This window comes from Notamacropus eugenii, chromosome 1 (genome assembly GCF_028372415.1).
Source record: "Notamacropus eugenii isolate mMacEug1 chromosome 1, mMacEug1.pri_v2, whole genome shotgun sequence".
Classification (NCBI taxonomy): domain Eukaryota; kingdom Metazoa; phylum Chordata; class Mammalia; order Diprotodontia; family Macropodidae; genus Notamacropus; species Notamacropus eugenii.
In genome coordinates this window covers 415456949-415470224 of record NC_092872.1, presented here as the reverse complement: position 1 = coordinate 415470224, position 13276 = coordinate 415456949, and the positions used below count along the sequence as shown (strand labels likewise).

The following is a 13276-nucleotide window of genomic DNA, read 5'->3' as shown; positions in this document are numbered from 1 at the left end:
AAATAGACCAGTGTTACTGGGTCAGGGAGTAAGGTATAAGAAAACTGTAAAGTTAGGAGGGGGCTAAGTTATAAAGGGCTTTGAATGCCAAACAAAGCATTTTGTATTTGATCCTGGAGTTGATACAGGGGTGATACAGGAGGGAGGCAATAGTTGATTGAGAAGGAGGGTGACATGGTTGAACCTGAGCTTTAGGAAAATCACTCTGGTGACTGAATGGAAATAGATTGGAATGAGGAGATACTTGAGCTAAGCACACCCATCAGTAAGTTATTGCAATAATAAGTGGTAACAGTATCAGAGGAGAGAAGGGAGCATATTTGAGAGATGTTGAAAAATGAAATCAACAAGTCTTGGCAAAAGGTTGGATGTGGGGGACAAAAGTGAGGAGCTGAGGATGACACCTGAGTTGTGAACCTAAGGGAGTAGGAGGATGGTGTTGGACTGTGCAGTAATATGGAGGTTAGGAAGGAGAGAGGGTTTTGTGGGAAAGATGTCAAATTTAAGATGTCTGCTGGGTATCCAATTCAGGGTGTTTGAAAGGCGCTTGGAGATGTGATGCATAATTGCTTAGTCTCTCCATGGAAGCATTGCTAGTTGTTCACCCAAGTGGTCATTGGCCATGGGGACAGTGATATAGTCAGGGTGATTACAGAGAAAAACAGAATGGAACCCAAAATTTATGTGAAAGGGCATGCTCTAAGTGGACAAGTGAGCTATACTGTTGTAGCAAATGCTGCTGGAGGTCATAGGGCAAGCCTGCCATCTTGATGACAAAATATAGTACCTGAAATGGTAGTGCTCTGGTTTATCTGCCTATCAGATTGAGGGTGACACTATGGAAAGGTGAATCTTTCTTTATCTGAAGGGCCAAAAATAATCCAATTGAAAAATAAGAGAGAAAACTGGGAGTTTCAACTTAAAGCAATGTGAGAAGGGAGACAACAAAACTAGAAAAAATTTCAGGATGAGTGGGTGGCCTTGGTGGTGGTGAGAGATCCTGCACAAGAGAGGAAGCAAGGCACCCGAAGGGCTCTACCACTACCAGAAACACATCATACCCCAGGAGGAAGTCCCTGGGATAAGGCCCACCAGGTTCTAGGCCCAGGCACGTACCTCACAAGACTGGATCTACCAACAGATGTAAAGCCCAGATGTGGCCATCAGAATCTCATGTGACCATGTAGCGTTTTGAGCAAAAACATTCGCCAGGCTGGGCTGCTATGGCAGAGAAGAAATAGTGCTTACCAAACCTTGCCAGAAAAAGCACGCAGTCACAAGGAGAGAAAAAAGAATCTGTGGTATACTGACCCCCCTCCTGATGTGGGCATCAGGTTTCATAGGGCAAACAACTGGGCTTATTTTTAAATTCAATTTTATTTTCTTTTTACTTGTCTCCCTCCTACCTCTTCCTTCCCCCACTCCCAGACCCACTGAGAAAGCATGAAAAAGAAAACCCATTACAAATCTTGTTTAGTCAAGCAAAACAAATTCCGACATTAGTCATGTCCAAAAAAAAATACTTCAGTTTGCACCCTGAAACCATCGCCTCTCTCTCAGGAGGGGGGCTGCATGTTTCATCAGGAGTCCTCTGGAATTCCGGTTGATTATTGTATTGACCAGAGGCCTTAAGTCTTTCCAAATGGTTCATCTTTACAATATTGAAACAATTGGGTTTAGAAGACATCTTAGTCCACTGTTAGTGGGCCAAGTGCGACAGGCTAAGTTGTGGCAGAATCTGTCTGTAGAAGGGCCTCTCAGGTTTATTATGCCAAGTGACCTTGTGACACAACATATCAGCCCATAACTTGTGGTGTCCTGAAATTCAAGTGATGGTGAAGTTAAGTTCACAGGAAGGAGGGCAGGAGAGGGTGGGAAACCATGAATCCGGTACTGGTTGACATGCTGGGCAGTCCAAGGATGCTCTGTGTTCTGATGCAGGCTGTCGATGATGAGGGGTTAGCACACTCACTCCAAATGGTGCCTGCAGCCCTCATATGTAGCTCCTGTTTCCTGCCTTCAGTGGTCAGCTTATTGGAGAAATATGGTTGTGTCCCCTGTGAAAGGAGAGCCTTAAGTCTCCTGATGAGCCCTTCTCCAGGCAAATGTTTAAGCAGACTAGAACATGTTGCGAAGGGCTTTGAAAGTCAAGCAAAAAAGAGTTTGTATCTTGTTCTGCAGTGAAAGGAATGGAGTTCCCTAAGCGGGGCAATGACATGATCAGACCCATGCTTTAGGAAAATCATTTTGGCAGTTGTGTGGACAGTGAATTGAGAGGAAAGACACTGGATGTCTTCCCTTGGCTTCCATATCTGCTCTCCATGGTATCCAGCCCTGTACGTGCAGGCAATATGAGGTAACTGACAAGAGCCCTAGGCTGGAAGTCAAAAGACCTGGCTTCTAATAAATGCACTCTATGAATTCTCCTCTCTGGAAATTTGCCTAGCACACTTGTTGTTCAACCGTTCAGTCACGTCCAATTCTGTGACCCTATAGACTTGTCTATGTTGTTTTCTTGGTAAAGCTACTGGAATAGTTTGCCATTTCCTTCTCTGGTATGTCCCCATTTTACAGTTGAAGTTCCAAGGCAAATAAGAGTTAAGTGATTTGTCCAGGGTCACTCAGCTAGTAAGTGTCTGAAGCCAGATTTGAACTCTGATCTTCCTGACTCCAGGCCTGGTGCTTTCTTCACTGCACCAGGCACTTAGTAGTGCTAGATAAATTAATTTCTTCCTATGTAAAAAAAGAGAATTAGACTCCAGCTCTAAGACTCTCAGTCAGTCTCAGCTGAGTATCAGGTGCAGTGTGAGCCTGTCCTAGCCAGTCCTATGAGACCATAAGCACATTTGCTGTGAGATTCTATTTTCAGAGTGGCTGCCAGTCTTCAGTGCTTCTGAAACCCCGCTGGCTTACCCGCCTGTGGTCTCTGTGGCTCAAACTTCAAGATGAAGGACATCCCAGGGACCACCGTAGCTTAGCTGGGAGCTGGGAACCCTTGACAGAAGGCAGAATCAGCAGGAGACCCTGAATACTGAGACATACTATTTCTCTCCCAGACCTTGAGGGAGAAGGGAAAGAGCAGCCCGACAAATGTGACAGTTCAGGAAGAGGGACCAGATCTCCTTTCCTCCTTGCCTCCCCCTTCTCCAAGGGCTGCTGCTTCGGAATTCTCTGCAAGCCACAGCTGCCTCTTATGGAATTCCGAGTAATTATAGACAGGGCTCCATTCCCTTCTTTAGAAAGCTAGAAGGATAATTAAAGTGACATAGTGGGTGTTGTTAAGATGCTGTAGTTCTGTGTGTGTGTGTGTGTGTGTGTGTGTGTGTTTTAAAGATTTACAGTCATTTGCGTTTACTGTAATTAAAACAGTGCCAATTTAAGCAGTTCCCTCTCAGCAGTCTGTGAAAAACATCATCTGTAGGAAGTGGTGGAGGGAGCAAACCCTCTAGAACAAAATGCAGTCAGGACTCAGAACAGTCCTCGTGCCTTCACTGCAACATCACAGGTCTGGGGGGGGGGGGCCTTTCTCAGGCCAGTTGACTGACCTCTCTTTTTAAAAAATGTTATTGATATCTTTTGTTTTACATCACCTACATTTCCCGCTGTATCCCTCCCCACTCAGCCTTCCAGAGAGCCATCGCTAATAACAACAAATGCAAAAAAGGAGATAAATACCTCATTCAAACTACCTAATACATGACCATATCTTTGAAGCCTCTGATTGGTATAAAACCATCACCAGGAATTATTGTTCCTGGAGTAGATTTGATTGGGAAGGGGAGATGGGGTGGTTGATGGTGGTGCAGCCACAGTGATAGAAAGGGCAGAGATGAGGTGACCTATTCCCCAGAAATTCCAGTTCATACCCTTGTGGGAACTGGTAGGAAAAGTGAGTCCTAGGAGAAGGATAGTACTTTGGGGACAGTGGCATTATGTAGCAAAGGATTATGAGGCAAGGTAAGGCAAGACATGGGAACAGTGGTCATTACAGGGAGGAAGCATCCATCTGTCCCACATCCATTTCAGTAACCCTGGACAAAGACCCAGTCACCTTGTAGTATTTATGGCTTTGTCCTGGAGTGAGTTTGGGTTGTATGCAGCTCTGACTGAAGCTCTCAGTCTTGGACATTGGTCTCTATGAATTCTTTTCCTGACCCTCTCAGCTTGAAGAAATCTGTCTCCTCTGAGGACCCCATAGCACTTTGTTCATAGTTCTCTGTCTCTGCCTTATTGCTATTACCAAAAAAAATTATGTGTTTATTGTTGTCTTTTTTTATTTCACCATAATTTTCTCCAGTGTATTTCCCCTTCCCCCTTGCAGAAAGTCATCCTATATAACAAATAATATTTTGAAAGAAAAGAAAAAGAAGTGTTTTTTAAGAAAACAACATAAATAATCAATATATAGAAAAAGTCTACACTCATGTACCTCCTATCTGTGCAGAGGGGTGGAGTGTGAGATGTCTTCTATCTCTTCTTTCAAGCCGTGCTTGTTCTTTGTCACTTTCAATTAATTCACGTTTGATTTTTTTGTATATTATTGTATATAATTTTTGGCACTTCCCACTTCACTCTGCATCAATTAATGTAGCTCTTTCTATCCTTCTCTGTATTCATCATATTTGTCATGCACAGTCATATTCTGTTACCTTCATGTAACACAATTTGTTCAGCCATTCCCAGTCAATGGGCACCTACTTTGTTTCCAATTCTTGCTATCCCAAATAGTGTTGCTATAAATATTTTGGTATATATGGGGACTTTCTTTTTATCAATGACCTTCTTGGGGTATGAATCTAGTACTGGAATCTCTGGGTCATAGGATATGGACATTTTAGTCACTTTGTCTGAATAATTTCAAATAGTTTACCAATATAGTTGTACTGATTCACAGCTTCATCTACGACGTGCTGATGGAACTGTCTTTCCACAACCCCTCCAACATTGACTGTTCCCATTTTTTTGTCATCTTTGCCAGTTTCCTTTCCTGTCATTATTATACTGCATTTGCAGCCCAGTTTTCTGTATACTGATTTGGCCAGGCTGGAAAATGTGGCTTTTCTGCTCAAAAACATTGAATGGCTCCCCATTACCTTGTGAATAAAGACCAAACTCCTTAGGCTCTGGACATTCAAAACCACCCACAACCTGGTACTACAACCTCTTCATGCTAGATCACTTCAGTCCTAGACCTCACAAAACTGAGGTACCCTCTGCCTCCAGGATCCTCCTTTACTCTCTGTTACTGGACAGCTCCTACCAGAATCTGCATTTAAGGTGGCTAGTCCTACCAGCCTCCTCTTCATTTCTTACCCTTTTTCAGCTTCCTTTTATGTGTTTTCTTCCATATTAGATTGTAAGCTCCTTGAGGGTAGGAGTTATTTTATTTTGTTTGTATTTGCATCTTCAGCACTTAGCACAGTGCCTGGGCCATAGTAAATAAATGCTTATTGATGAACTGGTGCCATCCAAACTTTCCAGCCTTCCCTTCTACCTATGTTTTGTTCTACCTAAACTTCTCACTACCCTTCTCTCCTCTTCCTCTGCCTCCTTACCTTTACTTGTACTGTGCCCTGCACTTTGAAATACCACCTCTATTTCGGCTTGTTCACACTTTTTCAATCCTTCAAAGCTCAGATCAAATATCCCTTCCTTTGTCAAGGTTTCTCACCCCCAGCCAAATGTCATCAGCTATGAAAATCACCTTCTACACCATGGGTAGGGATCCTTTTATAGGATTTATTCTGTGAAGTTTGGATTCAGTCAGAGGGCTGCTTGAGTTCCTTGAGGGCCACATGTGACCTTGAGGCGGCAGGTTCCCCACCTTTGTTCTGCACAAAGTGGTGAAGGTAGCAAACCTCACAGATCCCAAAATGGTCATGAAGGCCTTCAGTGGCCTAGACCAGAAGCCCACAAAACTCACAAATACATCCCAAATCAGATTAAAATGTTATTGGGAAATATTTGCAAAATTAATAAAAATGCAATTTTCTGTTATTCAATTGTTCAGTTATGTCCAACTCTTTATGACTACACAGACAATAGCATACCAGTGTTGTCCGTGAGATTTTCTTGGCAAAGATCCTGGAATGGTTTGCCATTTTCTTCTCCAATAGATTCATGCATACAGAGTTTGAGCGACTTTCCCAGGATCGCATAGCTAGTATCTGAGGCCAGATTTTAACTCAGGTCTTCCTGATGCAGTGCAACATAGGTAATGTTAATTTATGGTTTTCTAAGTCAGTATGCTGCTGGATGGGACCTATTTCTATTTGAGTTTGACACTACTGACCCATACAACCCTCAGCTGATATACTTTACAATCTGTTTATGCCCTTTATTTTTGGCCCAGATCTGTGATTATTGCATAGGCATAGGGAATTTCCAATGAGGAAACACCTTTTTGTATGCAGATTGGCAACTTGGTGGAACTTCTAGTTGCCTGGGGGCACTGAGATGATAAGTGACTTGGCCAGCATCATAGGGCCAGTGTGTGGCAGAGGCAGGTCTTGAACTCCCGGTCCTCTTGACTCCAATACTGATCCCTATGTTCACAGCACTGCACTGCCTCTCCTTATGCACTCTTTATCCTCTAATTTGTGCTCTATTTATTTTTTTTCTACATTTCACATTTATTTTACATTTTCACATTTATTTATTCATATTTATTTCCCTGATTCAGCTCCTGGAGGGCCAGGACCATGTCTTACAGATTTTTGCATCCCCAGCACCTTGCACTGGCTCCTTTGTGTTTGGTGGATGTTGAACAAACAATGGCCATTTCCTCACTGGTCTGTGAGCTCCACATGTTGCCTCTTCTTCCACTCTGTGTTCTCTAAGATACAGCCCAGCACAGGGTCCTGCACAGAGCAGGTGACCAGGAAGCATCTAAGGAATGAATGAATGATTGAGTGAATGAATGAATGGAGTCCTGGCCTTGCTCTGGACTTCTTTAGGGGCCCAGCGGTTAGAATCGGAGCGCATTTAGGGTTAGGGTCAAAGATAAACTGTTCTCAGCAGAATTGCTACTCCCTGGTGAAAATGGTGACAGTGAATAAAAAAGGCTTACATGTTGGACTTCTGGATTGAAGCCCGACCTCAAGACCCCTTTTTTGCCTCTTTCCTGGGGGAATTGTAAGCCTCCATGGAAACCCCAAAGAGCTGCTGAGGGGGAGGCAGCTCCTGTGGCTGGCTGAGCACATGGCAACATAGGACTAACAGGGAGAGGAGAATGCAGAAGCTCCAGACTCTTGAATCCTTGCTTGAGACTGTCTGGCGTTGCCTATGAGCTCCCAGGTGTCCATGATGTAGCCAAAAAAAAAAAAAAAAAGGTAGCCAATTGAAAAATCAGAGATAAGAAAAACAGATGCCTTAGACCAGTGTTGTCAAACTCAAAAAGAAAGGAAGGGCCATGGCTGTATATTAACTTAGTTTTAAAAGGTAACATTGCCTATGTTTTATCGTATTTTTATTTATTATATTAAATATTTCCCCATTACATTTTCATCTGGTTGGGGCCTCTCATTCAGGGGTGTTGGGGACTGCATGTGGCCTGAGGCCATGACTGTGACACCTCTGCCTTAGACATTAAAAAACAAAGTCCAGTGTTATGTTTTCTAGGGTAATACCATTGGGCTTTGGACTTGTCAGTATCTAGGTTTCATTTTTTTAAATCAAAGAACTTAAAGCTTTTAATTCACTAGGATGAAAATTGCCCTCTTTCTTCCTTAAGAGATTTTTATTCAAGAATGCTCTGAATCCACCAATTCTCATCATCCATTTCCAAGAGGTGTCTTTCTGTTTCCTCTATCAGCACAATAACCAGGTCTTGGGACTCTAAGTATCACACACTTTTTACTGTGCCACAATTTTGCTGACGGTAGACTCAGAGCTAAATTAGGAATGTTCTAGGGCTACAAAATGTCCCAAGTGTCTGATCATCCCTGAGGTCCCTTCCAGCTTTAAAATTCTTTAATACTATTATTGCCCAAGTATGTTTCTTCATCTCTTGTTTTCTACCTTTCTCTTCTCTGCTCTTTTCTTCTCTTTCTCTCCTCTTTCTCATTCTTTTTATCCCATTTCTTCTCCCTCCCTTCCCTTTTCCCCTCTCCCCCATTCGTCCTCCCCTTTCTCTTTCTCTTCCCTTCCTTCAGGCTTACTGGAAAAGGATGAATCAACTCCTGCAGGCACTGAATCAGAAGCTTGCCACGCTTAGCCATGGACAGGAAGGTCTAGTCAAAATCAATGCCACCGTCTCAGACAAGCTTGTCTCTTTTAAGACGAAGCCTCCCCCCTCAATTCAGCGAGAGATCCTGAGTGTCTGCAGTGACCCTTACACTCTGGCCCAGCAGCTGACCCATGTAGAACTGGTAAGTGGAATCCCTGGCCTCCTGGGAGTTTTCCACAAGGTTTGCATCAAGCTCCAACAATTATTTTCTGTTTGGGTGGGGAGATATCTACCCTTCCCACAATGTGGGTGTGGAATCACTGCTCATTTCAGTCTCTATGGAATGACAGTCTGGGGCACAGACAGTCTGGGTCTAATACAAAAGGGCTCATGGAACTTGTAAGCAATCAGGTTTCTGGCTCCAGTTCTGCTGTTCCCTAGGTGTGTGAATCTGAATAAATTCCTTCCTTTCTCTAGGACTCAGTTTCCCCCTCTGTAAAATGAGGGAGTAGGACTAGGTGACAATAGCTAGCATTTATATAGAGCACTTTAAGGTTTAAAAAGAGCAGTACAGAAGATGGCGGAGTAGAAAGACATAGACATGGAGGCTCTCCCCACACAGCCTATAAAAAACCTCAACAAATTGTGGAGCAGCAGAAGTGGAGGACAACAGTGGAGGAGATTTCCAGCCCAGGGTGACCCGAGAGGCCCACGGGAAACATCTGTTGCAAGGGACACGGAGTGGAGCCCAGTCCAGCCTTGGCCTGGTGCACAGCTCACAAACACCCCTTGGGGCAGAATCTCCAGTCCTGGAATCCCCAGTCCCAGTAGCAGTGGTTTCCAGATCCCTCAACCCACAGGTGCCAAAGGTCAGTGACTGGATTTTTTCAGCTAGCCGGGAAGGGAGAAAGGCCTTCCCATAGCTCCAGCAACAGGCAGCAGCCGCAGAGGCTGCACAGCAGCCCATACAGACCGCTCCATAGTTGGAACGTAAAAACCTCTGGGGGCACTGAAGAGCTGAGTCTTACCTCAGCCCTGAGTAGAGGCCCTGAGGCAGCTGGTCTTTGTCTCCCACTGAATGGCGGCCCCCTGCCCATCCAGCTTATCTGAAGATCAGCCCCCAGTGCTGACTTGGCAGAACTGGAGGCCAGGTGGCTGTGGAAACGTAACTGCTAAGATTCTGGGCACAAAAATCCCTCTCTGCATCCAGACCAGTACACGTTTGATCGTGCCACCTTGGAGGAACTGAGATCTCACAGATTCCCAGAGTATACCCTAATCTTGACAAAGGACCCAAAAGTCAAGTAACTGGTTGGGAAAAATGCCCAAAAAAGGGAAAAAAAAATAAGACTATAGAAGGTTACTTTCTTGGTGAACAGATATCTCCTCCCATCCTTTCAGCTAAGGAAGAACAATGCTTACCATCAGGGAAAGATATAAAAGTCAAGGCTTCTGTATCCCAAACATCCAAAATAAATATTCAATGGGCTCAGGCCATGGAAGAACTCAAAAAGGATTTTGAAAATCAAGTAAGAGAGGTGGAGGAAAAATTGGGAAGAGAAATGAGAGAGATGCAAGAAAAGCATGAAAAGCAGGTCAACACCTTGCTAAAGGAGACCCCAAAAAATGCTGAAGAAAAGAACACCTTGAAAAACAGGCTAACTCAATTGGCAAAAGAGGTTCAAAAAGCCAATGAGGAGAAGAATGCTTTCAAAAGCAGAATTGGGGGGGGCGGAGGCAAGATGGCGGAGTAGAAAGACGCACATACACATAGCTCCGAACCCACAACCCACAGAACGGCTAGAGGGGACCAACTCACGGTGAATTCTGCACCCAGAGGCCACGGAATATTGGAGCGAGGGAGATTTCTGTTCCAGAGAGACCTGCAAACCTCTCGCGGGGGGTCCTTCGCGCTGCGGACTGGGCGCCGGGACTGGGAGCAGAGGGCAGCCTTGCAGCGGCCGAGACACCATGAGGAAAAGATACGAGCGGGCTACAGGGACGGGATCTCCAGCGGCCACGCGGGTCCCTCCACCCACAGAGGGACCTGCAAACCTCTCGCAAAAGGTCCGTCGCGCTGCAGACATGGAGCCCAGCCCAGACCTGCGGCGGCCGTGGCTCTGAGAGGTACAGATCCAAGCAGGCTTCAGGGATGGGATCTCCAGCGGTGGCACAAGCCCCTCCACCCACAGGTGATGGGGGTCGGTGAAGGAGTCTCTTTGGCGGGTCGAGAGGGGAGTGGGGTGCCCCCATGGCTCGGGCCCCCCCGGGAGATAGAAGCTGAGAGGCGACTGCAGACAGGGGCTCCCCAAGCGGGCGGGAGCCTGGATCCATTGTGGAAGGTCTGTACATAAACACCCTGAGGGAACTGAGCCTGAGAGGCGGCCCTGCCCCGACCTGACCATCTGAACTTAATTCTCACACTGAATAGCAGCCCTGCCCCCGCCAAAAGCCCTAAGGCAGGAAGCAGCATTTGAATCTCAGTCCCCAAACGCTGGCTGGGAGGACCAGGAGGTGAGGTGGGTGTGAGGAGAATATTCAGAGGACAAGTCACTGGCTGGGGAGAATGCCCAGAAAAGGGAAAAGAAATAAAACTATTGAAGGCTACTTTCTTGGAGAACAGACATTTCCTCCCTTCCTTTCTGATGAGGAAGAACAATGCTTACCATCAGGCAAAGAAACAGAAATTAAGGATTCTGTGTCCCAGCCCACCCAATGGGCTCAGGCCATGGAAGAGCTCAAAAAGAATTTTGAAAATCAAGTTAGAGAGGTGGAGGAAAAACTGGGAAGAGAAATGAGAGGGATGAAAGAGAAGCATGAAAAGCAGATCAGCTCCCTGCTAAAGGAGAACCAAAAAAATGTTGAAGAAATTAACACCTTGAAAACTAGCCTAACTCAATTGGCAAAAGAGGTTCAAAAAGCCAATGAGGAGAAGAATGCTTTCAAAAGCAGAATTAGCCAAATGGAAAAGGAGATTCAAAAGCTCATTGAAGAAAATAGTTCTTTCAAAACTAGAATGGCACAGATGGACGCTAAGGACTTTGTGAGAAAGACAGATATCACAGAACATAGCGAGAAGATTGGAAAAATGGAAGATAATGTGAAATATCTTATTGGAAAAACAACTGACCTGGAAAATAGATTCAGGAGAGACAATGTAAAAATTCTGGGACTACCTGAAAACCATGATCAAAAGAAGAGCCTAGACATCATCTTCCATGAAATTATCAAGGAAAACTGCCCTGAGATTCTAGAACCAGAGGGCAAAATAAGTATTCAAGGAATCCACTGATCACCACCTGAAAGAGATCCAAAAAGAGAAACTCCTAGGAACATTGTGGCCAAATTCCAGAGGTCCCTGGTCAAGGAGAAAATATTGCAAGCAGCTAGAAAGAAACAATCCAAGTATTGTGGAAATACAATCAGGATAACACAAGATCTAGCACCCTCTACATTAAGGGATTGAAGGGAATGGAATAGGATATTCCAGAAGTCAAAGGAACTAGGACTAAAACCAAGAATCACCTACCCAGCAAAACTGAGTATAATACTTCAGGAGAAAAAATGGTCTTTCAATGAAATAGAGGATTTTCAAATTTTCTTGATGAAAAGACCAGAGCTGAAAAGAAAATTTGACTTTCAAACACAAGAATGAAGAGAACCATGAAAAGGTGAACAGCAAAGAGAAGTCATAAGGGACTTACTAAAGTTGAACTGCTTACATTCCTACATGGAAAGACAATGTTTGTAACTCTTGAAACATTTCAGTATCTGGGTACTGGGTGGGAGTACACACACAAGCACACACGCACACATACATAGAGACAGAGTGCACAGAGTGAATTGAAGAGGATGGGATCATATCTTAAAAAAAAATGAAATCAAGCAGTGAGAGAGAAATATTGGGAGGAGAAAGGGAGAAATTGAATGGGGCAAATTATCTCTCATAAAATAGGCAAGCAAAAGACTTATTAGTGGAGGGATAAAGAGGGGAGGCGAGAGAAAAACATGAGGTCTACTCTCATCACATTCCACTAAAGGAAAGAATAAAATGCATACTCATTTTGATAGGAAGACCTATCTCACAATACAGGAGAGTGGGGGACAAGGACACAAGCAGGGTGGGGGGGAGGATAGAGGGGAGGGCACGGGGAGGAGAATGCAATCCAAGGTCGACACTCATGGGGAGGGAAAGGATCATAAGAGAATAGAAGCAATGGGGGACAGGATAGGATGGAGGGAAATATAATTAGTCCTATACAACACAACTAGTATGGAAATCATTTGCAAAACTACACAGATTTGGCCTATATTGAATTGCCTGTCTTCCAAAAGGAAGGGGTAGAGAGGGAGGGAGCTAAAGAAGTTGGAACTCAAAGTGTTAGGATCAACTGTAATGTTCTTACCACTAGGAAATAAGAAATACAGGTTAAGGGGTAAAGAAAGCTATCTGGCCCTACAGGACAAAAGAGAAGACGGAAACAAGGGCAGAGAGGGAGGATAGAAGAGAGAGCAGATTGGTCACAGGGGCAATTAGAATGCTTGGGTTTGGGGGGGGAGGGGATAAAAGGGGAGAAAATTTGTAACCCAAAATTTTGTGAAAATAAATGTTAAAAGTTAAAAAAAAACAAAAACTCATCTCAAAAAAAAAAAAAAAAGCAGAATTAGCCAAATGGAAAAGGAGGTTCAAAAGCTCACTGAAGAAAATAGTTCTTTCAAAATTAGAATGGAACAGATGGAGGCTAATGACTTTATGAGAAACTAAGAAATCACAAAACAAAACCAAAAGAATGAAAAAGTGGAAGATAATGTGAAATATCTCATTGGAAAAACAACTGACCTAGAAAATAGATCCAGGAGAAACAATTTAAAAATTATGGGACTACCTGAAAGCCTTGATCAAAAAAAGAGCCTAGACATCATCTTTCATGAAATTATCAAGGAAAACTGCCCTGAGATTCTAGAACCAGAGGGCAAAATAAATGTTGAAAGAATCCACTGATCACCTCCTGAAAGAGATCCAAAAAGAGAAACTCCTAGGCCTTTTGGCCTTGTGGCCAAATTCCAGAGTTCCCTGGTCAAGGAGAAAATATTGAAAGCAGCTAGAAA

At 44.1% G+C, this 13276-nt stretch overlaps 1 protein-coding gene across 1 annotated transcript in view; it reads left to right on the top strand.

The window, feature by feature from the left end:
- The window catches only part of RASGEF1C (RasGEF domain family member 1C), a 191846-nt gene that overhangs the window by 145100 nt on the left and 33470 nt on the right, over nucleotides 1-13276 (top strand). Inside the window, exon 6 of the mRNA XM_072631217.1 lies at nucleotides 8154-8369. Coding sequence (XP_072487318.1) covers nucleotides 8154-8369 — 216 coding nt within the window. The remainder of the gene's footprint in view (nucleotides 1-8153; nucleotides 8370-13276) is intronic.